Source organism: Lithohypha guttulata (genome assembly GCF_036872675.1).
Source record: "Lithohypha guttulata strain CCFEE 5908 chromosome Unknown scaffold_4, whole genome shotgun sequence".
NCBI lineage: Eukaryota > Fungi > Ascomycota > Eurotiomycetes > Chaetothyriales > Trichomeriaceae > Lithohypha > Lithohypha guttulata.
In genome coordinates this window covers 126,063-152,714 of record NW_027042753.1, presented here as the reverse complement: position 1 = coordinate 152,714, position 26,652 = coordinate 126,063, and the positions used below count along the sequence as shown (strand labels likewise).

Here is a 26,652-nt window from a genome sequence, read left to right as displayed (position 1 = left end):
CTGATCGGTGTAATGCACCAGTCAATACCATGGAAGCCCCTCAGCTTTCAGACTTCGCCTGAACAGTCTTGTCCCCAGCATCGACGATGACCGCATCATCACATCCCTCATCATCCTCAAAATCCTCATCCTCTTCGCCTTCCTCCTTATCTCCCTGTCCTGACTGTCCCTTCCCCTCCTCCAGTTTCCTATACTTTCTCCTCTTCTTCTTCTCAGCACTCCTCCTCTTCTTACTGACCTTCTCCCTCTTCTTCTCAACACGACTCTCACTTCCTTTCTCCAACACCTCAACTTTCTCCGCTAGCAGTCGGCGCGCAATACTCTCATTCTGTATCCTTGATCTCGTCGCCTGGCTCTTGACCACGATCCCTGTAGGAAGGTGCGTGAGTTGTACGGCGGAAGAGGTCTTGTTGATCTTTTGACCGCCTGGGCCAGAGCCTTTGAGGTAGCGCTTTGTGGTGTCTTCTTCAGCGACTTTGGGACGTGGTGGGAGCGTGTCTTTCTTGCGAAGAGCTGTTAAAGTACTGAGGCAGGCCACGAAGGGATATTTTCGAGCATAGTATATCACATGTTTGCTGGAGAGGCGCGATGCGATTGTTGAGATCGCACGGCGCATTGGCGGGCAAGATGCAGAGGTGGTATACTGAAAGCGGCTGAGTGCTGGCTTGTGCAGAGCTGAGATTAGTGTGTTCTGAACGCCTCAGGCATCATTTGCATTTCAAGCGTGAGCAAGCAAATATCTGGACAAGTGACGAACGATATTACAAAATTGATCATCTTGGACTTGCTGAAAGGTTATGAAATTTTGGATTTTGGCGAATGTGTCTGTCTATATCACACGAGCTAAAAGTCCGTCCCTCGAGTCGATTTTCCATCAAGGAGAAATGGAGATCTCTGGTATATCCTTACTCCCCTGAGCAGCCTCTTCACACTTCTCAACAGGGCGTTGGTTCTTCCGGAAGATGGCTCCTGTTCCATCTCTTGATGCACCTCTGCTGAGGTTGAGGTCCAGATCCTGTGTCTGGTATACTGTAATTCTACCAATCAGATTGTTCTCCTTGCCTCTGGGCAACACAAGCATGATACTCTACGAGCTCATATATGACTGTAGGGCTTGCTGGGCAGCAGAATCCATTCCACCTACGGCTTGTCCAATTCTCCCTCCGTTTCTCTGGTCAGCTTCTTTCAAATGCTGTCCAACCCATTTTCTCAAATCAGTAATATTCTCAAATGGGTCTTGGGGCACTTTTCTGACAGTGTTCAATGCAGTAAACCCAACACCAAATACCGTATCTTCCACATCTTGGTCCACAATCATGTCATCACTTTTTGGAGGTACCGGCGGGTTCTCCAACAACTTCAGTAAAGCATTACAAGTCAGTGGCCAGCCTTTCGGGTATCGCGTGACGAACGCTTGGGAGTCTGCAAGCGTCTTGGTTAGGGCGACTGCAGCGATTTTTCGGTCGATCGGACGAGCGAGTTCTTGTGTTTTCGGCAAGATAATGGAAAGGTATAAGCCTCGAAAGACATCGTTCTGGATTTTATCTGTTTCGACGACAAAGACATCAGCTCCTAAGCCTCGATTATCTTGTGATGCAAAGAAGTGGTAGAAGCGAACAAAGCGTGATTGGAAACTGGCTGCTTGTTTGCCTTGCAATCGCGTGAGCATGATATTGAGTATGTCAGTCCAGTAGGGTTTCAGTGCTTCCGGGGAGAATGAGGTAACACAGTCTTCGAGAAGGTCGCAGCCATATCCCTCGTTTGTCTTTGTTGATACCAGTTTCTGGAACAAGCCTAGCACGTTGGGTAACTGATTGTTCTTGACAAGATCGTCTGCTGCTCGTGGAATAATGGCCGAGAGCAGTCGGACCAGAGCTGGTACATTGCCTCTCTGTTCCCACAAGACAGGACTAAGCACTGGTGCAACCAGAGGGGAGAAGTTTTGTGGTAAGGGCTTAATGGGTTCCTTTTCAAACAAGGCTGCAAGCAATTGAAAGACGTATGGCATAAATTCGTCGACGCCGTTTTGAAGAATATTCGTGAATGGGCCGTAGAGGGCTGTGCATAAGGATTCGGCAGTTGAGGCTGCGCTGAAGCGGATGACTGCGCCAATCGACTCGAAGTGGTAATAGTAAAATCGAGGATTGCTTGGATTTGTGGCAATGATGTTTGTGATGTCGATGAGGTGGTGTAGTACGCTGCCTGCTACTCGACTGATCTCTTCTCGCAAGACAATAAGCACTCGCATGATGCAGCGCATCACGAATTCATTCTCTTGCACTTTCGCAGGCTGTCGATCTCGAAGTATGAGACTGAACAAGTGTTCTGTCAGGTCTTTGGCCAGAGGAACAATATTCGCAGGGTCGATGATGGGCTTGTTGGTGGTCTGATCGATCAGTGCCAGAGCTCTTTCGGTGACCACGGCAGCATAAGTGTAGACACAATAGTTGGAGTGACCAAGATGGTTGACCAGTAGTGGAATGACTTGCTGCCACTGATCTTTACCCATCAGACTTCTGAAGACATACAAATACTTGATAGCATCGACTTTGAGTAGAGGTTGAGCATTAGCATCTTGCAGATCTGCTGCCAAGTTTTGCGAAAAAAAGTCGCCGATATTGACACGCTGATTGACGCTTACAATACCGTGGCTGACTGTTGCTGTTCCTTTTGCGGCGATTGCATAGTATAAATTGACCGCTGTATCCTTTGACCGCCAATTCGAAGCAGGATTGGATTTGTGGTCTTGCAATAGCTTTTCGATAATACTCATGCCTATCGAGGTGACAGACTCCTCAAACTGATCACTGAGTTCTTTCAAGAAGTCGGATGCGGCTCTCCGACGGGTCTCGCTGTCGGAACCCTCCAGGTCCCTACGAATGAACTCTATTGGCTCGTCCTCAAAGGTCTCAACGTCCGAGTCGCGTAGAGCAACATTCGGCACAACAACCTTTTCCACAATCTGGGACTGCACATTCGGATCGTTGAAGTTCTGGGCTTGCTCGTTGATCTTGGTGACAGAAGTTAAGAACTGCAATGCCTTGCTAACTAGGATGTCGTTCTTGGGCTCTGGACCAACAGTGGTGAGCAGAGTCCATGAGCTCTGGATAAAGCCTTGCACATGCTTGGCGAAATCCTCGTAGTATTTTCCGACATACAGAGTTAGCGCTTCGAAGATATTGGCCTTCGTGGTTTGTAATGGTCCAGCCTCATCCTCATCTTCAGTTTGTAGTGCTTTGTTGTCGTATGTCAAGTATTTGAGCAGGAGGCCGGCTATGCCAGCCAGATTATCCTCGACAACAGGAGGCAGGTCCTGACATGAAAGATCGTAGAAAAGTTGCAATATTAGATCCAGCTCGACAAAGGCTGCCTTGAGAGCAGTAGTATCGCTAGCATGACTGTCGATATAGGAATCCAAGGTCTGCCACAAAGTCAAGAAAGGCGAGCCGAACTTTTGAATGACATGGTTGACCTCTGCGTACAGCTCGTCTGATCGGAATAGAGGGCGCCATCTGCCGAATATGGAGTGAGCGACCTGTAAGACACCAGTGTTCACTTTGATGTTGTCCGCGGTCAATCTAGAAACCAGATCATCAACCAGCGTGTCCCATCGCTCATAGAAGTCGCTGTCTGCTATTATACTTACGGCCTCGCCAAGCTGTGATTGTATATTCGATGGGACTGATATCATCAAGCCGATGATTTCTTTCTTGATAGCCACCACATCCTGCTCTTGCAACTTGTAGTTCCCCTCAACATCGGTCCAGTTCCTTTTGACGAAGTTCTTGAAGAAAAGGGCGCTTGCAAGTCGTGTCTGCAGAGGATGGGAGTCTGAGGCGGTGATTTGCAGGAGGAGGAGAGCGAAGCCTGGCTGTGCTTCTTGAGATTTTATCTGCGCTTCAGCTGTATCATTGTCAGTGTGAAGATCTTATCACGTAGCTGAATACTGACCCTGCTTGTTTTGCTTTGGATCTAACGTTGCATTTAACAATTGCGCCAGAGTCGTCAGCTCTGCCATCGTCCTGCCGGCTGCGATGTCAGGATGAATGTAGATATACAGCCAGTATAAACTGCAACGGCCGTGCAGGATAGAGAGCGCAGGTGTTACAAGGACGATTTCAGAGTAGGACGATAGTATTGCTGCTCAGCGTGCTTTCAAAATTTAAACCCTTAGCAACGGCAATGTTATTTATTTTCCTAAACCGGTCACAGAGGGACGGCAGCGGCGCCTCCCTAACAAGTTTCTAGTGATATGTCCAAGTGTGTCTGCCTACGACCAACTAGTGCACAGTACGATTTGAAGAGTGTTCTAATCTAATACAGCGAGAGCAAACACATTGGTCAGTACGTCTGCTGCCTGACTGTATGTGACCGTGCGCATATGGAGGTCAAACAAAAGTGTTCATGTTCGATGGCAAGTCCTGATCCGATGTTCTAGCTTGATGAAACACTACTCTGTTTCACCATGTTCTCAAGTCAAAATTAACATTCGTAGTGAGCTCGAGCTTGTTAATTACTGCAAGTACGGCTCTTCAATATTGAACACGTTTTTTTCTTTCAGTAGCCCTATATTTCAGCATAATCCGGCGCGTGACGTCAATGCGATGGTTGAAAGCTATCTCCCCGTTCTAGGTACTTGCTAGTATCTGATCCATTCCTGGTTTTGTCTTATTTCCTTCTCCTTCCGTATTGTCGCAGCTACCACCGTGCCTCCATGGATGTGTTTCTTCTCCAGGTTGAGCAAAAAAGTGTGCGGACACTTACTGCCTGGTGAAGCAGGTGAGAGTCTCTCGCTGAACTTGCCTCGCATGAAGGGCGTGAAAAAGGAAAATGGAAAATTTACAGCGCGTGCCGGCAGTAGCCGCCAGGCCTGAACTTCCGCGTCCCCCGATTTAGTGATCACCTCAACTTCCATGTCCTTCTCGCCACCACTATCAGATCTGTTGAAATGCGCCCGCATGCATCACGACTGACTTGCGAGTCCATTGCCTGACCCAATTCCTCTCACATCACAGATCGTCTTCTGACTTTTCAGCCTAGCACGACTGTCCGCAATCTGCATGTAACCTATTGAAAATTGAGGACCTGGCCTTGGCATCAGGCTTATCTTGCTCATTTCGCTCTTGAATCACGAAATGACTCAACTCCTGCGACGGGAGCTTATTCGAATTGGCGTCCTTATCTCATGAATGCTAGCCCTATCTACTGGTCTTCCTTATCTTGACCACCATGAGCGTTGGCCACCAGCTCAATGGGACCACGTCCAGGTCTGCCTCGAAAAGCAACATCAGTGATACATCCAGCCAGAGCGATCAGAAGTACCAGCCTCCTTTTGTGTCTCCCCATGATCTTGAGGATGATGTACACCAATATGACCACTCCGGCCACGAACTTAGAGCCTGGCTTTCCAGCTTTGGCGACCTTGATCATCGAAGTGACGGGACTAGGACGGATGTTTCCCGCCGGTTTAGACTTGACGAGTATCATTATCCACTAGAAGAGCCTTACTCAATGCTCCCGATGCTGGCGAGTCAATTGAGACTGTGGTTCGATACTCGGGTGTCAAATGCTCAGGAAAGAAGTGACGTTGTCTGGTTGCTACACTACATTTCAGACTATATCGAGCTTGGTCATGTCAGCCTGGATGCTGACGAGGTTTGTGGACTCTGCACTCAACTACTGTACGTTTGCTACGAGGCAAGGTACCCCCAACAAATTGAAGGCTGCTTGGCTATCTTTCTATCAATCGCTAAAGCTGGCCACTTTCCACGCAAATGCCTCAAGGAAGTCCTCGCTGCTTTGTCATCCGCGGTAGTCATCTTGGAAAAGCCACTGGCACGACTGCCCGAGTGCGTTCAAATCCTTGCGTCCGGGCCCCTTGCAAAGGATACCATTTTCGCGCTGTATTCGCAAATGTTGGCCGTAACTAGGAACCACGACGAAGAGGAAGATTCACGAAACACCGATATGTCCCGAAAGCTGGCATCTGCTCGCGGTGCAGCTCGGCACTTGAGCAGACTTCTTGAGGTTACAGTACCGGAAGGAGGGCATATAATCGATGTTCCACAACTCCTCCAAACAATCAGGCAAATGGCCGAAGCGAAGTTCATACGCCTAGCTACGGAAATCCTCGTCCTGCTCTACCATCTATTACGGAGCTCTCGGGTCGAAGAACTGGTTCAAGCACAGCATACATTTGCAATCTTACTAGACATCTTCGATGTCTGCAGAGACTCGACTATCGTACCTGACCTCTTCGACTCTACCTCGAAATCCAAGTCGCGACAAGAAGAGAACATCGCTCGTGAACGTCGCTACAAAAAGGACCTTGACAAGTCGGCGACAGAGTTCCTAGGTGCGCTTTCTCTTGTTTTGCCACAGATGGAGACCGACCATGCAAGCAGAGCTTGGAGGCATATTAGAGCTGGAGATTACCTTCGTGCGGAGGCAAGAGCTGGTGCTATTCAGTACATTAGAGAACAAAAAATATGTATACCAGGCCAAAATGCAAACTGGTACGAAGAGCTCCAGTTATTGATCGCCAGAGTCTTAATCGGAAATCCCTCTCATCGATCCGACGTTGACATGGAAAGAGCTTTGTATGATGGTGAACAAGTCAGCGACGGTTTCATCGCAGAGCAAGCGTTATTGAGAATGAGACAACGCATTGAGGTGCTTCATCTATGCATGGGAGCGATTCGCAGCTGTCCTTTCCAGACTGACGAGACTGCTCAAGAACTACCTGCTACTATGACACCTCTTGAGGCGGGCGCGCAAGCTTTGCAGAAGCTTTTGACCATCGTTAATTCTGAACCCACTGGTGAGGTCGTCCGAGTTTTCCTCGACGAGCTGATTGATCTATGTACCAGCTCTACTGATGGTTCCGAGCCACCCTACGCCAGTGTCATCATCGAGGCTCTGCTACATAGCACTCTCACCAATGCTCCAGCGGACAATACTGCTGGTAGTGTCTATTGCAAGAGCACCGAAGCCCTTCGCTCCATCTTTGTGCAAAGTCTTGCTACAACCACCAATGTCCCCAACCAAGTCTTCCAAGCGTTACTGCAGATCGCAGATTATCGAAAGTGTAAGTCGCAATGTGCAAGATTGGTGGCAATGAGTGTGTTGTTTCGCATCAGGTGTGATATAGCAGGCACAATTTATATCGAGCGATCCTCGGGAAGTGCCTACATGGCAAGTGCTTTGTGCAAGACAGACGAATCCTTGAGGGCCATGTTTTCCGAGACCGACACAGACAACCAAGACCTTCGAGGCAGATCCCGCAAGATGCTTGAAAAGCAGCTATGGATGTATCCACGAGAAGCTGAGTTAGTGGAGACGTGGCTACTTCCTGAAAACCCAACTGTTCATATCAAAGGAATCGGTGGTGCACATAACGAGCATGACCTTGATATAGCAGATTGGATCTATCTCATTCACACCAATTTACTCAATGACAAAGACTGGGAGACTTACAGTTACGCAATTGTTCACTTTGGCAGTCAGTTGATCAACACGTGTCTTTTCGAGCAGAGCCAGGAATACCTCGCTAGCTTGCGCGGCTTCTTAGCTGGTCGAGTGCGCGAGAAGGCGAGTATGTTCGAACCGCCAAAGGATACTGGTCTTGATAGGGATGATGTCGCTCTATGTGTTTACCACATCCTCGAACGCCTCATTCCGTACGCGAAAATGCAACCACCTAGCCAGAACTATGAGTCTAGCAGAAGGGGCGTGGACCTGGTTCGCGCGTTCCGAGCAGGAATAGGAGAAAATTTGTACGAAGGTACTGCTAGATCCTGCATTCACGCCCTCTCCCTCTGCTGTTTTGAGACGCCAGAAGCTATTGGTACGGAGTATCCATCTATCGTCACAGCTATGATGCAAAAAATCTCTCAACCGCACCTGCTTGTTCATATTCTGGAGTTCCTGGCTCAGGTAGCTAGGTTACCTCATTTGCACAGACACTTCATGGACGACGAGATCAAACAGATATTTGGTATCTGTATCAGCGCACTGAACAGGCTTCGCTCGACGGAAGTCACGAACACCATGGATCAAAAACGAATTAGTGCTCATGCCCGAACCAAAGGTGGCCTACTGACTCCATATCGAGCGGCGATGCTGAAAGAGGAAGGACTTACCCAGTACTCATGCGCTCTGGCGTATCATACTATGATATTCTGGTTTTTGTCCATCCCGTTACCTCGCAGGAACGAGAAGATCAAAGACATTATACCACCTCTGATCAGGACTGACCCCCATGGACAAGGCAATATTGATCAGCAGACGGTTGTCTTGATTGACATGATGCAACGCACAGCCTTCTCCGACCTTGCCGATACAGCGCGAGATGAGAGCTTCTCCGGCGATGATTATGAACGAACAACCTTTATCGATGGCAATGCAATCATTACGATCGAAACCCATCGAACGAACGGTCGATCTCAGATTACGAAACGGCAAGCTTCTGGCACGACGCACGCTGTGTTCACGCCGTTGGTACAAGAGCTCACATCTCATCACGACCGCGCCTTCCGGGACTTCCCTGATCGTGCAAGGCCATCCCACACGTTCCTGAACATGATTGGGTCTGCAATACCTATCGCACTTCCCGAGCAACCGCTCAAGCTGAATCCCAATGAATCTTATGTGAGCCGTGGAATGAGCGTACTAGACAGGACACCTGTTGTCGATAGCCACGCCATAGGTGTGATCATCTTGAAGAATGGACAAATGAAAGAGAGTGAATATCTTGCCAACACAACAGGAACACCTGCTTTTGAGAGCTTCCTTGACTCGATCGGCACGAGAGTGTCTCTGCATCCTCCTGTGCAGTTCATACCCTTCAATCTCATACCTAGCAATGAGGACGGACCAAATGATGGTGATGAGACAGTGGCTTGGAGAGACAGGATCAACGAGATCGTGTATCAGGTATCAAGCTTGATGCCAAACACAGAGGATGAATGGCAGACAAGGAAAAAGTCACATCTCGGCAATTGCAACGTGCTCATCATATTCAATCAGTCGAACAAGCCGTGGAAGTGGGAACAATTTCAGTCACAAGTGACCATGGTCAATATCGTCATTACACCGGTCAACTGGGTCTCGAATCAGCAGAATTCGGATGATGTGGAGCACGAGTTCTTCACAGTTGAAGTACTGACGAAGGGTGAACACCAGAACATTTCCGCAGCGGCAGAGAAGAAGGTTGTATCTCGGACAACACTGGCTCAGCTGGTCAGGCTTCTAGCATTGAATGCAAATATTTTCTCTGGATGTGCTAAAAATGAGAGTATAGGAGATGCAGAGTTTCCTTCTGCCTGGCGTTCTAGGTTGCAGCAGATTGTGCAACTGAAAGAACGAACACAACAACGGGTCCTCGACAACGAGGATACATTGGCAAAAAGGTATGATTTTAACAGGTGGACTTAAGCATCTGCTAGCAGATGCGCCTGGTGGTGAGAAATTAGCAAGGCGCTGGGGTCACAAAAGTTATCGATTTTATTATTCAAAGGACAAAACGTTTCTACGATGTTCAGGGCTCAAGACGGGACGATTTTCGCCCTGTCGGACTGCGGTGTTATTCTGCCACGATACTTGTATCTCCTTGTAATTTTGAGCTGTACGCTGTAGCACTACCTCGTAGCGATAGACCTACAATCTTGTTCATATACTCTACTTTCGTGAGCCTGACAGCCAAGAGATGCCCTTCCAAGACGAGCTTAGGGGCTAATACTGTAACACGTCTAACCCCGCATGCATGAGCCACATGGCATGCTCGCAAAGCAATACGTCACCTGAGGCGTGGAAAGGGCAGCGCAGCAGGCACCCTCGTACCTTCCATTGTCGTTCAAGATATGCTCACGACAATATGTATAGACCAGCATAACGACATGCTTGCACCACCATTTACGATAGTCACTGTCACTCACTATGACTCAACGCGCCTCATCGTCTAGAGATCCTCCCTCTCCATCGGCGTCCTTTTACGATGTCTCCGATGACGAAGAGGGCGATTACAGCACAATTGCACATACCAATAGCGGCCGAGGCGTCAAGTTGCTCTTCTCAAAGAGCAAAGTCTACGTCCATCCCTCGCCCCAAGCAAAAGACAATATTGCTGGCTTCATAGCTCTGGTCGAACAACGTACGGCGCCACTGTCTTCTGACGAACGACCCCCAACATCCGGCTCAAGTCAATCAAAGACCAAGAGGAGTGATGCTTCGAGATACCTTCTGGCTTGGGTACCGGAGTCATCGCTGGCTCAGGATGACTTTAGCACTTACGTCAAAGTCGATTTGAAAGATTCGCATGCGCCGCCGAAGCAGACATACCTCGTCCCTCCCTTGCCTGTGTCCTCCACCTACGACGATTCGAACGTGGGACCTTATGCTTTCTCGTTACCGTTATCACATATCTACTCTATCCTCGTACGACCACCAAGCATCGGTTGGTGGTTTGGAAGTATTGTAATTAACACAAGGTCCGGCTCAAGTTTGCCTGCGCTGTTTTTCCACGACTCAGAGTGTGAAAGCACGATCTTGCAGCGGAAGGAGAGGGCGAGAGAGTCATTCAACCCTTTTGGCGAAGGAGGCGATTTGTTCTGGGGTGGTGATGAAGTCGTCCGCTGGCTGAAGCAGTACGTAAATGTCGAGCGCAGCACTGCTGAGCCTTCCGTCTTTCTGATTGATCCGACTGAGGAGGATCTGGTTGGTTTCGGTCAAGGCAGGAAGTCATTGGAGGGTCAGTCAGCAGAAAATCAGAAGAAACAGAGCGTGGGACCAGGCATGGATCCCTTGACCAAGACACTGAAAGAGACAAGGTGGAAGTTACTGGAGAACTTTGCTAAGATCACAACCTTCGCCCGAAAGGCGGTCGACGATCTGGCACACAACAAGAACTTACCTCCACAGATGCGGAATTTGCTTCAAAATCCGGAAGTAAAAACTATTCAGGACGAGTACGATTCAGCTAGACTGTACCTCGCTCGTTGGGCTATGAGCATTGCTGAGCAGAGTGAACAGGAGAAGAGGCAGAGGATCTTTACAGCCAGAGACGTGCTCGAGACTGAAGACACTGGCGTTGGCGAATTTGAGATCTTGGATAGTGCAGATGGTGTCGCAAGTGATGGCAAACGCCGACCTGTCAACATGAAAGAGTGGAAAGGCTTCTTCGATGCCCACGGTCGATTACAGATCACCGAGGATGAGGTCAAAGAGCGCGTCTTTCATGGCGGTCTGGATCCTGAAGATGGTGTGCGCAAGGAGGCATGGCCTTTCCTTCTCGGACTGTATGCCTGGAACAGCACGACTGGCGAACGCAAAGCTCAAATGAACAGTTTGCGCGACCAATACATCCGATTGAAGGGCCAATGGTGGGAACGAATGATTGAGGAGCATGCAACTCCTGAACAGGAAGAGTGGTGGAGGGAACAAAGGAATCGCATTGGTAAGCACTCATTCTTTTCGTCATTGCCTTCTGCTCATAGCTTTGCTGACCTTGCCGTCCGTCACATAGAAAAGGATGTCCATCGTACCGATCGTCATATACCACTTTTTGCTGGTGAAGATATACCACATCCGGACCCTACCTCGCCTTTCTACAACGAACACAGTCCCGGCACGAATGTGCATATGGAGCAGATGAAGGACATGCTTCTCACTTACCTGGAATACGACACACCCACAAATGTTACACCATCAGACTCGGCAGTACCCGTTAACCCTCATCCACAGAATCTCGGTTATGTTCAGGGTATGTCAGACCTGCTTTCACCTCTTTACGCAGTCTTTCAGGATGATGCATTAGCCTTCTGGTGCTTCACTCGTTTCATGCAACGAATGTCCCGAAACTTTGTCCGTAGCCAGGCGGGCATGCGTGCACAACTATCAACCCTCGACCAGCTCGTTCAGCTTCTTGACCCACAACTTTATCTTCACCTTCAGAAACTCGATTCAACAAATTTCTTTTTCTTCTTTCGTATGCTGCTTGTCTGGTACAAGCGGGAGTTCGAATGGAGCGACGTCCTGCGGTTGTGGGAATCATTATGGACAGATTATCTGAGCTCGCAGTTTCATCTCTTCATTGCCATCGCCATTCTCGAGAAGCATAGGGACGTTATCATTGACCATCTCAAAGGCTTCGATGAGGTTCTGAAGTACATCAATGAGCTAAGCAACACGATCGACTTGCAGGGCACGTTGATTAAAGCCGAGGCGCTCTTCCACAAATTCGAGAAGATGGTCCAGGCTATTGACAAGAAGGATAACTTTCCTATAGCGCCAACATCAGAAGCAAGGCAGCGGCAGGCAAAGGGCAAGGAAGTTATCGATAACGCGAAACCCCAAGGCGCCAGTTCTAGCAGTGACGCTCGGCAAGCGAGAACGAACAGTCAGGTTGACAAGGATAAGGTCATCTCGCAAGATTTAAGGCTTTTGCTAAGCAGGAAAATCGTCCAGATCGAGGAGGGCGCTGATGCTGGTCAGAGGACGAGAGCTAGTGGGCTTAAGGATTGAGGCAGCAACAAGCCGTCTAGATGTAATTCGTTTGCTTGGCAGGCTCCAATTCCGTCAGAGGTGTGCATTTCAGCTTAATAAATGAACGTCTCATACAGAGAACGAAGACAGTTGATTACTTCGACCGAAACTGAGATTGCGAATGCCGTATGAGAATAGGAACATACCGGCAGCCAGCTACGAAGCCCAGATGGGGTCGTGTCTAATGGTTGTACACGTATACTTTCTGTACTGTATTCTTTGCGTTTGTAGCTGAACGTGTGGAGCTGGTACTTTTGTTGCACCAACTATCAACGATTTCCTTCTCGGCGTTTTGTGTGTCTCGGCTCTGGATTGTGCATAGGGGTATATTTGCAATGTATACGACTGGGGGAACGTAGGAGGGACCTGCTACAGCATGAGCGAGTGTCAGGGATCTAGTCCGGGTGCGAGTCCGAGTCCTTGGTTATGAATTGGTGATATTGGAGTGCGTGATAGGAGAGCAGGTAGCTGTAATGGACACAACGTATATACGGGTGTAATGGTTCTCCTTTCCATCCAAGTCACCCATGTTGATTATACCACAGCTCTTCGTCAGGCAGGCTGCGAGTATCATGTTGGCATGCAGGGGAGCACCTCACTGAGACCTAGTCTGATAGTGTTGAAGACGTGCATGTTTTTCGGCTATGTCGGCAGGCATTGGCACTCAAAAGACGAAATGAGCCAAGCATGTAGTAAAGCATGCGAAGGATCAGCTCGCAGACACGAAATATTCCGAAGAAACTCGTTGGAGCTAGGACAGATTCCCACCAAGCTCACGAAGCGCAAAGACTGTATCAAGTCTCTTCGGCATATCCGAGCGCAGAAAGTTTGAGAACAATTAGGTACAGTAATGAGGTGAGCTAGAAGCGTTAGGGGAAAAAACGAAGAAATAGAAGTCTCTTCGGTCCATATGGATTAGTTCTCCAGCTAGCCACGAAAGTCTGAATACGAGGTTGTGGCAGATAAGGTTTTGGTATGAATGCCTTTTTGGGATGTTCGGCGGACAGGGTCTTTCCTGTTCTGGAATGCTAATTGGAGTGTGGTCATTCGTTCCTCTCGATCAGAAAACATGTACGGTTTCGGGGTTATCACATCCTGCAAAACCTGACGTTATCGAATTCATCAATATCCTAAGCATCTGCCATGCCGATGTGGTGGGAGGTTGCGCGGAACTTCGCGGTTCCAGCACCGAACTGTCGGGGAGTTCACGTGGTCTGAATCTGGTTAGCTTGAGGGAGACGCGAGCTGCAAGACTTACTTTCTCGACCCTCACCTCGTGTTGTTCTTCTCTGACACTGGATTGCCATGTGGCTGGCACGCATCTGCTAATTCTAGATTCTTTCCAGAAGTGCAGTGAGCAAGGTCTAGCTCTAGTCATCTCACGCACACACACGCCCTCTCTTTCTTTCGTCGGGATACGAACTTGTCGACGTGATTGAGGACCGGCAGCCGGGTAAAGGCTGATTAAGATGCGCGCGAATATTGCAAGTCGATTGCTCTTGACCCCGGTGCGACACAGCTTTAGTTTCTACAGATTCTAGAATGATTGTGAGCGTATGCCATGCACGAAGACTACTTCGCGTGCTGTGTAGGAGCATCTGGAATGAGGTGAGGTGCAGCTGAGCATGCAAACTCTATCTGGTCCAGACCTTCTTACGGACTAACAGCTTTTTATCGTCAATCAGCACCATTTGCTCTTCAATGGTATCGACCCTACAGGTTGCGTTATGCAAAGCCAAGAGTCTTTGATTAAGCTAGCCAGATATTGGAAGGTTTTTCGCTTATGTCTGCACCAGAACAGTCTCTTCAGAAAGCATGAACTCTATCACTACACGGCGCAAGCTGAATGTGACAGCCAGTCTGTAACTGCCGGTAGGATCACGAAGTTCGGTATTATGGTGACTTATGTTAAGCGTGTTGAGACACTTTCTCATGCCGTGCTTCTCTTCTTCCCTGGTAAAACATCAAGGATTTACCACCAACTTCTAGCTACTGACACCCGTTGACTCTCAAGGATGGTACGAGCATTACTTCCAGCGGTTCTTGCGGCAATGCTGCCAAGCTTAGCAAGAGCAGCAGTTCTGGAAGCTCGTGCTCCCGCGGTCTGTGGAAGTGGTATCTATTCAGAGCTTAGTATTCTTTCTGGATACCCTGCTGCTCAAGCGTTGTGTTCGGCGGTTGCTCCAGTCACTTGCACAACAGCTGCTGGTAAGGTAAGACGTGATTACTTTGGTTTGGAAAGGCGGCAAGCAACATCAACGAGGCCCACTACCACCACAACGACCACAACCACCAGAACTACCACTACTTCCAGAACAACTACCACCACTTCTAGAACAAGTACTACCACTAGGACCACTACGACAACTAGACCTACCACCACCACTACTACCACTAGATCCACCACCACGACACGATCAACTACTACAGCTGATGCCCGAGCGACCGCCTTAGCGAAGCTTATATTGCAAGTCAGAAGTGTTATCTCAACTGCATGCTCCTGTATTACCACACCACCTGCCAAAGTAAGTCTTCACTTCCTTCTCGCAGGGCCCTCAGAACTATTGAGCAAGGCCGTCGCTTATTAAATGTTTCACAATTCAAATTTCATATCGTACATACTTTCGCGCTAAAAGATACTGCTCAACGAACTAACCACGAAAACAGGCTTGCTCCGTTTCTGCCACTTCAACATCCACTACCACGACGACCCCTACCACCACAACCACTGTAAGTACTCGCAATTGGGCATTCCTTCACAGCTATACTAAAAAATGGTTAGACCACGACCACAACCACGACCACCACGACAACAACAACACCTTCGCCAACACCTACACCAGTTCGTACTTGCTCATCCACGAAACGCTACTCAGGCTGTCTCAATGGCGAAAATGCCGGCAATTACTTTACCAATGCAGGCTCTGACCAAAGCACTCTCGACTTCTCCTCGCTCGATCAGTGTATATCAATATGCACTTCAGACCCAGCTGGACAATGTCAAACGGTCATGTTCAATTACAATCAAGGCGCTGGATGTTATCTGTTCAGTGCGCCTGTTGAACAGATATCTACTGGAGGAAGCTGCTATTACGACCTCTATCAGCTAACCTGTAATTATGCTACACCATCTTGACGACCTGTTTTAGAAAGGGAAAGCAGTTTGCAATAAGTAGGCCAAGCAGATGTAGCTGATAAGATAACGAAGTTAACGACATGAGATGGGATCGCTTTGGGTTCATGGTGGTTTCGAGTCAAGCTGGCTTTCCTTGGGATGTGATACATTTTTGTGTAGCGATTTGACAGTTCTGCACATAGCCCTTTGATGACAATAGTAGCAGCTCAAATGTGTGATGCTTCGGGCATCGACTATCCATTCACTCTTTATGCTTGTGTCTTTCGTCCCATGGACCGAGTTTATTGGTGCTCGCTGACCTGGTGAAAGGAAGGAGAAAAAGTTCGGCAGCATGTAGTGTGGAGAAACCACGTGCAACGAGCTTGAATATGGAGAATACTAGTCCAAATGTGGTTTGGCCCGATCTGATCTGGCTTCTCAAGTTCTTCTGGACTGTCCGAGCTGAAAAAAGATTCAGGTCTTTTCATTCCACTCTTTATCAATCTTGTACTTTCAAGACCTCATGTTCGTGTATATGCGTGGTTGACGCTCAGCTCAGGATTGTTGTGTCATGGATGTATCGCGATGGAAAAGCATTTTCCTACCTGGTCCGTTCTGTGACGACCTCTTCAGAGGACAATGACTGGCATTGCCTCCAAGAGCACATGAACTCTATACCATGCCAAGCAGAGCCGCCTCACGCCTTCTTCGGTCCAGACCCTTTCCCTAGATCTGGTGTGGGCACGCCGTAGGTGGAGCGTTGCTGAGTCAAGTCGAAGAATCCTTCCGATTGTGCAGTGGCATACTGCTACGAACTCTCGGCGCCCCAACTACGCAGCATTTCTTGTCAATGGGGTCATCTACGCACATAAACTCACCGCGTGCCTTTATCATCGGAGTCCGTTAGTCTTTTAGCTCCTTCGCGACTTTCAGACTGGACTCGATCACGGCAGGACCTTCCTGTAGGTGATTCATTGCAGCTTTTTACTACTACGCCATCGGTGGTACCGAAACTCGCTATAATGGACTGGCATATCTAGTCAGCAAAGCCCGACAGTTGGCCCTGGCGACCTCAATCCTCAATCCTCGTCAAAGCACGACAATGCGAAAAGTTCCAACTCTGTTTTCCTGCTTGCTTGCAGGTCAAGCATCGTTGGTCCTAGCACAGTCAGTGACATGTGCTCAGAGTGCTGCGGCACTGGCATCGTTAGCGGCCGGCAATGCAGACATCAAAGCGTATTGCACGTCGAATTACAAGGTACCACCTCAGGTGACATCTTATGTCACATTGACGGCGGCTACAGTAACGAGTGTTGCTTCTGTATCTACAGTGACTTCGTTCACAGGAACCACAGTTAACACGTGAGTTATCAACTTATGCCTCCAAATCACCCAAGTCCTGACGTCTTCACAGAATCAGTTCGGTCGAAACGTCTTTTGTGACAAACAGTGCACAGACCACAGTGACAGTGACTACCTTGGGCCAGCGGATGTCGAAGCGACAACTGACGAGCTCTACAAGTGGAACCACGACAACCTCCAGGTCTAGTACGACCACAACAACTACCCCAATATTGAGGACTCCTACTACTACTACTACAATAAGTCGAGTGGCAAGTACTACTACCACCACTACCACGAGTCGAGCATTAAGCTCGTCCACCACCACCACGACAAGTAGAGCCGTAAGTACTACAACAACGACCACGACTACCACACGACCTTTGTCCTCGACGACCTCATCACTAGCTACCACCACTAGCACGAGAACATCCACAACAACAAGCCGGACGTCAACTACCACAACGACGTCGCTCGGTCGCGTACAGTCTGCCCTTAGCAGCTGGCTCGCTGCAAATTCTGCGCTTGTTGGCCCAATCTGTACTTGCCTCCAGGTCGCAACACAAAAGACAGCAACGACAGTGATAACGGTGACGCCGACAGCCAGCGTCTCAGTCGTGACAGACACGGTAACAAGATTTGATGTCTTTACAACCTCGACGTAAGACAACCACTTCCCGAATCTTTTGCCTGTAGCTAACCCTTTCACAGCGTCGTACAAAGCACAGTCACAGTGTCGACTGACACCACTGCGACCGCAACAGCCACAAAAGTCGTCAGCTGCGCATCTAACATAAACAATGCCTGTACAAACGCATACAACAGCATTCGTCCCGCCTGTCACCGTCAAGACTACCCCGAGAACTCCAAATCAAACAACGGTGGTTGCCAGGGTTGCTTGAGTCGTATCGCTGGTTGCGATGATGGTCAGACGTATTGCTTCTCGGGTTACAGGTGGCAAGGGATTGTTTGTCGCTATGATTCGGAATGCTGGGATGCATATGGTGGCACGACTTACGTGTGTGCCAATTTGTTCGGAACAGGAACGTGTGTCAGCAACGAGGCACCGTACGAGTGTAAGCCAAACCCGATTCCAAGTAGTACGACAACGACAACGACTACAGTGACCACAACAACGACAACAACAACGACGGCGGCGGCAATACAAGCGCCGTCAAAGAGAAGTGAGGTCATGGAAAGGTCGTACCCATTGGCAAGGCAGGCTGATGAGGGTATTGCTGGAAAGGAGTGGAGAATGGGTGATAGGATGCTTGTAGCATGATCAATTCTGAAGAGCCAATGATTACGTATGCATACTCATTACAGCCCAAGACATTCGTGCATCTCCAGCATGCTCGCTTGCTGGCTTTACAACGGACAGATCCCGTTGACTACATATACTTTACACCATGCCGGATGACAATGCACCATTAGACCTCGCCTGCACCGGGCCAGTGATCGATATCACGTAGGAAGTTCGCAGTCTCTCGGTCGGGGACGCGATCCAGAAATGTCTACACGAAAATTGCACCATGTGCTTTGCCTACTGATATGAAGAGCACCCCAAATTGGTCTGCAGCTTATTTGCAATGGAAGAATGTAGTCGTTTCGTGGAAATGCCGGAAACATTGTCCAGAAGCTCTTGTGGTGCAGGCTCAGGGCAGATGTAGTAGTATCTAGTTACGAGTTGCAGATGAGCCCTTGCAATATCATCTTGCTATCCAGTCGCTCTAGCGCTGATTAGTGCGGTCTCCCTTTGACGATTTGTAAAGGTATTGATAACGTTGTATGTGCAACTTTTGTAATGTGTGGATGTATGTTGTAGAAGAAAGCGTTCGGGACTGGTCGAGGGTTGCAAATTCCGCTTTTTGTATACGTCAAGTTGTATACCACATTGAATGCTGTTGCGCGGAATCGTCCTATTGTAAGCTGCGTGAGCTCTTGGAGCAGGTGATAGCACCGCTCGTAATAGTTGTGCCTGAGAACAGCGGCAGCTCTGCCATTCGTTGTTGCACCACACTGCTACCCACGTACTTGCGCTCCTCGACCAACCCCAGATGCTGTGCATTTGCGCTGGATGAAGTAGCGTATTGCTGCATTCGACGGTAAGCCGTGACGCACACGTCCGTCCTCGACCTTCGTACTGTGAGCGCTCACAAACACTATTCTGGCATCAGCACGTCTGCCTCACCTGCTAGGCCCGAGTCAGGCGCCCGTGTGCCTCGGAACAAGCCCCCACCAGCCCCTCTTTCAATAGTATATATGTTTTAATTCCAGAAATTGTTCTCAGAGCTGGCCAGACAAAAACAGTCAATCACTGATGTCCAGACCAAAAAACCAAGGTGTCCTACGGGGCTTAGGGAGTTTCTCAGTCTAAGGCTTTCCTGAATTCCTAGGGAGTTCCCTTTCGGGGTTGAGCAAAGATCTGTGGCCGCGTGGGTGACGTTTGATCCTGTCGTCGGGGAGTAAGGAACCTGGGCTGAGTTTTTGCCATTTCGTTTTGAGATGTTTCTCTGGGCTAGTGTTCGAGTCCCGTCCTTGTTGGCTCTGTGCAGCACTTTTGCAAGACTGCATTCTGCCTTTTGTGTATTTGCATGATTCTTATGTCGCAGGCTCAATCAACCTCTTGTTTTTCTTATTTTAATTCCTCTCTTCCGATGGTGTTTCCTCATATAGCGCCCTATCATTACTTGTTGCAGATAAGAGATCGGTTTTTCTTGGCAGATTTCCTGGCGCTACCAGTCTGGCGCATTTGTAAAACGTCTTTAGAAGCGCTTTGTACTTCGACTCGAACCTGCTGTTAAATGCTTGCTCATTCCTTTATTGGGATTGGTCACTTCGTTCACGACCCAAACACTGCATGCTCCTGGCAGTAGCCGAGGACACGGACTTCTCACTTACGTGACTTGAAACTGGTTCCAGTGCTTCACCTCTAGCGAAATAGCTGCCGGGTCAAGAAGATATGGTTCAGACGTCGCAAAGCGAGTCTGCACTTGCTTGACTTGGTACTTAGTCGTTGTGTCTCATCGTCGTGGTGAGCTGAAGAGCTGGAAGTCGCTGAACTGCCTTGAGACACTAGTTGAGCATTTCCAGCCAATACAGGGCTTTCAATCTCCATAGACTTGGCTGGTGAGCGCCGAGGACATCATGGCAGTATCTGAAGCTCTCGCCGCACAGACACAGCGATTTGAGCTTCTGCCGTGGCGTTCAGCTAGGTCTTAGGATTCATGTGAAGCACCTTCACACCAGCATCACGATCTGTCAATTCGTGCCACTGGGTCAAGGCGATGTGAGGTGAACGTGTAGACTGTCACGCATTGGTACGACACTCGCTACCAGAGAGACCTGAGTGAAGTGCAAACAGACTCAGCGTCTCGCTTTACTCCACAAAATGATCTGCAGCAGGGATCTGAAATTACTTCACTACTGGTTCGAGGTGAAGTGTTGGTAACGATGCCCACTATGGCTGGTTTTACACTGTGATAAGCGGCAACTTTTTGAGATTACACATCTCCACCTCAACATCTTCACAAAGACTAGAATTGTTTGAAGGACATCTTAGCGACCAAGTATAATTCTGCTTATAACACAGCATCGGCACAGTATCGTGTCATGCAAGATGTCATCCTTCATCTGCCTAGCTGGCTCACCGGGACTTCCAGCTCCACAAGATCACAACTCGATGGAGTCACTATCATATTCTTCGTGACCGGAAATCCAGGACTAATTGGTTACTACGAGCAATTTCTTCAGTTGCTCTGCACGACTGGTGTAGGGAAAGACAGTATTGTAGCGGGAGCGAGCTTGGGTGGATTTGACAAGGGGATGAACTCCGTGTGGAGACTGGAGGACGAAGGAAGTGAAGGAAATACTAGCGATAATGTACAGCACTTTCAGTCTCAATTTCAACATCCACCAGGCTTTGAGCCGAGAAATGAAGGCATCTACGATTTGCAAGACCAGATCAAGTTGAGTCATGCGCGATTGAGTTACCTAGCCAGGTGGGTAAGAGATAACCATGCTAGAGTGGCTGATATGCCGATTCAGGTGATATTGGTGGGACATAGTGTGGGCGCATACATAGCGCTTGAGGTTGTCAGAATGCAGCATGAAGCGTCCCTGTCAATGTCCAATGTTGCTCCAATTTCCGTCTCAGATTTCAGAATTGTCGCAACTATGCTCTTGACACCGACAATACATAACATTGCGCATTCGCCATCGGGCAGGATAGCAACCCCTGTACTGAGTAACATCCCTTTCTTTCCGACGTTAGTACAAGCTGGAGCTGGTCTTCTGACCAGCGCAATGCCGGCTTCGTGGCTAGGTGGTCTCGTTGGCCGGATCACGGGCGTGACCGGAAGTGCGCTAAATATCACGACTGATTTTTTGCAGACGCCAGGAGCGGTAAGACAGGCTCTGCACCTGGCTAGGTGTGAGATGCTGGAGATTGGAGAGAATCAGTGGTCAGAAGAGGTATGGGGCATGAACGAGCAGGAGAGACAGATGAATGAGGGCAGGTACGAGGTGTGGAGGTCTCCAAAGCACTATTTCCTGTTTGCGAAGGAAGATCATTGGGTGGCGGACAAGACACGAGACGCGATTGTGGAGAGTGTGAATGGCAGGTCCGAGGTCATCGTAGACGAAGATGGCAAATTGGGGTTGGTGCATGCCTGGTGTTTGAAGCAGAACGGATTGGTAGCAGGAATTGTCAACAAGTGGATCGAAGATGCCCTCAGGGAAGAAAGAGTATAAGAGCTGTTTCAACGAAGGAGACATCATTCATAATTGCTTGCTGGTAAGATAGCCAGCGTTCTATATCTTAGCGCCAGAATTGCGAAAGAGATCTAATAGAGGATTTGATCGAGGCTCTGGATGCCTAGAACTGACAGATTCCGCATCAGACTGCGTAGTTCCAGCTCGGAGTAATGCCAGCAAGTCCACAGGTTTGCTTGCTACAGGAGCAATAGGTGGTGCTGGACTCGGCTGTGAATGTAACTGCATTGAGAGTGGTCCAGGTGATGGAATGAAGGTCGACTCTAAATCTGGCTCCGGAATTGGTAGTCGTGCATGAGCTTCAGCTGCGTCTCTAGACCTCTTGGCTGCCTCAGCCAGATCTAACATGAGCTCGGCATTGGCTTTTCTTGATGGCTCAGTCGAAGTACCTACCTCGCTATAGATGTATACTGCACTGGCCTTTGTCTCCCCCGTTTCGGGATCTTCTCTTGTGATTTCGACGAAGTCACCGGATATTGCTGTTCGACTCCTGTCGGACTGTCGCAGCTCTGCCTCAAAGTTGTCAAGACCACTTCTGTTGAGTACGATCGCTCTGTAACGAAGCTCTCCGTAGTCTCCTGGCGTGAGCTGGCAGATGAACAAGGTACCAACCACGCCAGACTTCTGCCAGCTATTCGAGGACCAATCGTATATGGTTACGTAAGGAGCGATCGAGAGGATATCTGTGACTTCAGAATTCCATTTCTGGATAACAGCTAGGTTGAGCTGGGCTCTTGTTCGTGCTATTGGAGGAGCGACTCTTGGTAAGTCAGAGACGTAGCCCTGATCTGAATCATAATCAGACGCGACGACTGCATGAGAAACCATTTCAGGCTGTAGTGGTGGAGGTTGTTGAGTGGTTGAATTAAGAGGAAGGTATTTCGGGTAGTCGACAGATGCTTGACGTCGCGCATGGGCCGGGCGTCGCATTGCCATGGCTGAGGGATTAGCGCCAGGCCGCAACCAGATCTTGGAGTGAACGTGGTCTGTTTGCCCTTCAAGTGGCAGGACACTGTCAGTGCGATACCGAGAAGAGCTTTCGATGTATTACAACGCGCCTGGAATCGACCAGTGTTCGTATAGAATCAATTGACCTCGAAATGGCTTGACTCGACGAAGGACAACTTTGTAGCCTACCTAGATATGTAATCTTTACAAGTTAGATCATTATAACACGTTAATCGTAGTGAAGAAAAACTATCTGGAAGGAATAACGCCAGCGATGCACTGTCAACATCGTTTCCTATGTTGCTCGTCGCTGCTGTACCTGACGAGCTGGTGGGACCTTCCTCGTCAAGAATCCGCCAGTCAGAAGGAGCAAACTTAGGCCAAGCCTGCGGCAAGAGCAACCCCAGACTAAATTTCCTAGCGCATGCTTGGTGGGCGATCTGGCACGGTCAATTAGGGGTTTGGGATTCAAACAATTACCACTTCTTACTCTTGATTACACTCATCGTCAGACTACTTGCGCCAACACTTGACCTTGACCCACAGCTGTTCTGCACGATCCGACTTACGCTGGTGTAAATCGAGGCGACCTCCTGAAGCGATCAGAAGATCCATCAAACCATGTCTTCTCCATTGAATGCGGTATGTCTTTCTTTCATACCTCTCACTGCTATTACGACAGGGAACTGACGATGATGCTGTCAAAGGCCAAGATCCGCAAGAAGAAGAATGTCAAGAAGGGTATTCAATTCTCGATGATGGTATGCGGTGCAAGTGGTACAGGTATGGACGGTGCGACTTTGTGCACAACCACGACTGACCTCGATCAGGAAGGACAACATTCGTGAACACATTATGCGGGAAGAGGGTACTCGGCCAGAAAGAAGCAGACGACGCCGAAAATGCGCACCTGGAAGAGGGCGTCAGGATCAAGCCAGTCACTGTTGGTACGTTGGCCATATCCTCTTTCGCTGACTGTTATTGACCATGTCCAGAACTTGAGCTCGACGAAGAAGGTACAAGAGTATCGCTGACCATCGTGGACACTCCTGGCTTTGGCGATCAAATCGACAACGAAGCCTCGTTCGGAGAAATCGTTGGCTACCTCGAACGACAATACGACGACATTCTGGCTGAGGAGTCCCGAATCAAGCGTAACCCAAGATTCCGAGACAATCGAGTTCATGCCCTCCTCTACTTCATCACACCAACAGGCCATGGCCTGCGCGAATTGGACATTGAGTTGATGAAGAGACTGTCACCTCGTGTCAACGTCATTCCCGTTATTGGCAAGGCCGACTCCCTGACACCTGCTGAGCTGGCTGAATCGAAAAAATTGGTCATGGAAGACATTGAGCATTACAGGATACCGGTCTACAATTTCCCTTACGATATCGAAGAGGACGACGAAGACACGGTTGAGGAAAACGCTGAGCTGAGGGGACTGATGCCTTTCGCGATTGTGGGCTCGGAAGATGTGCTTGAGATTGGTGGCCGAAGGGTCAGGGCAAGACAGTATCCATGGGGTATTGTTGAGGTCGACAATCCACGCCATTCCGACTTCCTGGCTATCAGGAGTGCTCTCCTGCACTCTCACTTGGCCGACTTGAAGGAGATTACACATGATTTCTTGTATGAGAACTACCGTACCGAGAAACTTAGCAAGAGTGTGGATGGCGGCGTTAGGTATGTAACATGCGCTAACATTGAGACATTACTAACCTTGTTCCAGTGCACAAGATTCGTCCATCAACCCAGAAGACCTCGCCAACCAATCTGTTCGTCTCAAGGAAGAACAACTACGCCGTGAAGAGGAGAAACTTCGAGAAATTGAAGTCAAAGTACAGAGGGAAATCAATGAGAAAAGACAAGAGCTGCTGGCTCGAGAGAGTCAGCTGCGTGAGATTGAGGCCCGTATGCAGCGAGAACAGTCTACACACGGTGCTGAGCTCAACGGCGATGCTCAATGAACGTGATCACGTAGCGTGTGTGTATTTGTTTCTGCTTCTTCGAAAGACACTGCAAAAGCGGGATCTTTGTGCTGTAGTAAGCCTAGCAAGCGAGCACGATTGTCAAGACCAAGTGGTGCGGTAGTATGGTAGTATGGTGACTGAACCTTGACGGTTGTCACTGGTAGGAGAGCTACATATCTAATGCCTTTTCAGAATCTGTCTCTCAATATGCGTATGTGAACGCATTATCTTCAAATGAAGGAATTCACACTGTTCTGCTGTGCTGAAGTTACTATTCGCTTTGTGTAGGCCCTGTGTAGATGAGGCTTGAGGGATGGAGGATGAAAAACGCAAATTTATTCAGATTGATTTTCGAATAAAAATGACGTGAATGACCCGTATGAAACTAACCATGCCAATGGCCCAACACATTCGACTCGTCAACAGCGTGATGGATGACTGCAAAACGTAGCGTGCCATACATCTTGAACCTGTTCTTGCAAACTGGTGTGATGTTACAGGAAAGGAGCTGGGCAACCCTGCTCTCCTACTATTTTGCTTTTCACGTTGATCGATACATTCTGGAAAAATGCCGTGCTCGCACTGTGCCCGAACTCCTAGAATGCCACAATTTCCACCGTCGCCAAATTTCGTTTACTCCTAACGTCTTCGACGAATACTTAGTCAAAGACCTGAAAATTCTCATGAAATGCCTCACACAAACCGCAGGAAGAAGCACGTAGTGGCCAAGCGCATCGAGATTCAAGACGATGATGGCTGGATACGTGTGACAACTACGAACACGAACGGCGCACGACGAAGACCTAGAATGCTGCAACCCCACACTGACCATGACAGCAGCCAAATTTACAAAACAGGACCGGAACCAGGAAGCACAGTATCTAAAATACGCGCTCACTATGAGAAGATTGATAGTCTGTGGAAAGCCTCGGAGGCATACCGAGCGTTGGTTGACACGTTGAAGAGTCAGGTCTTGCAAGCAGAGATCACGGACGGCAGCATCGACAAGTGCATCGTGTTTGGAACAGCGAGTTTCTGCGGTCTACGTGATGGCTGGATCAAGAGTGCGGACACGGCACTATGTCAGCTTGCGGTATTGAAGACGATTCAGAGCACGATAGGTATGCTTACTGCGTTCTGTTGTCAAGCTGAAGTAGACTGACATGACCTGCACAGGAGAAACACTAGGCCAAATGCCACAAGCGATGGCGCAAGAACCGGCCTACAACGATCTTGATATCGAATTCCTCAGGACGTTAGATGTCGAGGTTGCAGAGACTCCCCAAGGATTCGAGCAGGTCACGCAGAAGAGCTTGGTATATACGCCGTGTTCTGAAGGGCATGTGTTGCGACAGGTCCTTGAGGGAAAGCCAGCTATCTTACTGGGAAAGAGTGTGGATTGGTATGCTCGAGAGAGTAGGGATATGCAGCCTGTACGTGCTGAGAAAGAACCAATGCAGGCGAACGGGCAAGATGGGGACAATCGAAGAGACAAGCACGACCTGCGAGACGGGAATGACATATTCAAAACCTATAGAAGAGGCAGCAACGCCGTCCGTCTGCCAGATTTTGCCTATAGAGATCGCCATCCATTCAGAGATGAGTATCTGTACTGGAAACTGCAGTTCGATAATGCCTGAACGTGATTGAAGGTGGAGACTTTCTGAACACTCACATCAACCACGTTGACACGTGTATTGGTCATCGACGAGTGAGGTTGTACAAAGTGATGCATAATACGCAGACTTCATGGTAGACTAGTGTGCTTTGGACTCTCTGCTGTGGCTGGATACACGAGATAGATATCGCTCGGGTTGACAGACAGTTGGCGACCCAATCAACAATTACCACGAAGGCCAGGTGGCAGGGAGTGGCTGGGAAGAAAAGAAACAGCGCCCAAGTAATTCGCTTGAATTTTTTGGATGAGTTCGAAAATACAATCCTGGCGATCAGGACTCTTCG

General features: G+C 48.9%; 8 protein-coding genes across 8 annotated transcripts; 5 read left to right on the top strand and 3 right to left on the bottom strand.

Annotated features, from left to right (window-relative positions):
- Positions 1 to 40: 40 nt before the first annotated feature.
- LTR64_005218 (uncharacterized protein) lies at positions 41 to 1,081 on the bottom strand (the record flags this gene model as incomplete). Its single annotated transcript, XM_064899558.1, has 2 exons — positions 41 to 513; positions 910 to 1,081. 2 exons carry the CDS (start codon positions 1,079 to 1,081, stop codon positions 41 to 43), a joined length of 645 nt encoding a protein of 214 aa, XP_064752870.1.
- Positions 1,082 to 1,087: 6 nt separating this feature from the next.
- On the bottom strand, positions 1,088 to 4,018 carry CSE1 (importin-alpha export receptor; the record flags this gene model as incomplete). The annotated part of the gene is made up of 2 exons (XM_064899557.1): positions 1,088 to 3,903; positions 3,952 to 4,018. The coding sequence occupies 2 exons, from the start codon at positions 4,016 to 4,018 to the stop codon at positions 1,088 to 1,090; spliced, it is 2,883 nt and encodes a 960-aa protein (XP_064752869.1).
- Positions 4,019 to 5,229: 1,211 nt separating this feature from the next.
- TSC2 (Tuberous sclerosis 2-like protein) lies at positions 5,230 to 9,435 on the top strand (the record flags this gene model as incomplete). Its single annotated transcript, XM_064899556.1, has 2 exons — positions 5,230 to 7,087; positions 7,151 to 9,435. 2 exons carry the CDS (start codon positions 5,230 to 5,232, stop codon positions 9,433 to 9,435), a joined length of 4,143 nt encoding a protein of 1,380 aa, XP_064752868.1.
- A 501-nt stretch (positions 9,436 to 9,936) lies between these two features.
- GYP7 (GTPase activating protein) lies at positions 9,937 to 12,519 on the top strand (the record flags this gene model as incomplete). The annotated part of the gene is made up of 2 exons (XM_064899555.1): positions 9,937 to 11,452; positions 11,522 to 12,519. The coding sequence occupies 2 exons, from the start codon at positions 9,937 to 9,939 to the stop codon at positions 12,517 to 12,519; spliced, it is 2,514 nt and encodes an 837-aa protein (XP_064752867.1).
- Positions 12,520 to 20,608: 8,089 nt separating this feature from the next.
- LTR64_005214 (uncharacterized protein) lies at positions 20,609 to 21,748 on the top strand (the record flags this gene model as incomplete). Its single annotated transcript, XM_064899554.1, has 1 exon — positions 20,609 to 21,748. The coding sequence occupies one exon, from the start codon at positions 20,609 to 20,611 to the stop codon at positions 21,746 to 21,748; it is 1,140 nt and encodes a 379-aa protein (XP_064752866.1).
- A 67-nt stretch (positions 21,749 to 21,815) lies between these two features.
- Positions 21,816 to 22,705, bottom strand: LTR64_005213 (uncharacterized protein; the record flags this gene model as incomplete). The annotated part of the gene is given in 2 exon segments (XM_064899553.1): positions 21,816 to 21,872; positions 21,884 to 22,705. The coding sequence occupies 2 exon segments, from the start codon at positions 22,703 to 22,705 to the stop codon at positions 21,816 to 21,818; spliced, it is 879 nt and encodes a 292-aa protein (XP_064752865.1).
- Positions 22,706 to 23,338: 633 nt separating this feature from the next.
- Positions 23,339 to 24,687, top strand: CDC11 (Cell division control protein 11; the record flags this gene model as incomplete). Its single annotated transcript, XM_064899552.1, has 5 exons — positions 23,339 to 23,359; positions 23,425 to 23,500; positions 23,548 to 23,664; positions 23,713 to 24,403; positions 24,450 to 24,687. The coding sequence occupies 5 exons, from the start codon at positions 23,339 to 23,341 to the stop codon at positions 24,685 to 24,687; spliced, it is 1,143 nt and encodes a 380-aa protein (XP_064752864.1).
- Positions 24,688 to 25,378: 691 nt separating this feature from the next.
- LTR64_005211 (uncharacterized protein) lies at positions 25,379 to 26,330 on the top strand (the record flags this gene model as incomplete). The annotated part of the gene is made up of 2 exons (XM_064899551.1): positions 25,379 to 25,811; positions 25,867 to 26,330. The coding sequence occupies 2 exons, from the start codon at positions 25,379 to 25,381 to the stop codon at positions 26,328 to 26,330; spliced, it is 897 nt and encodes a 298-aa protein (XP_064752863.1).
- Between the last annotated feature and the right edge of the window lie 322 nt (positions 26,331 to 26,652).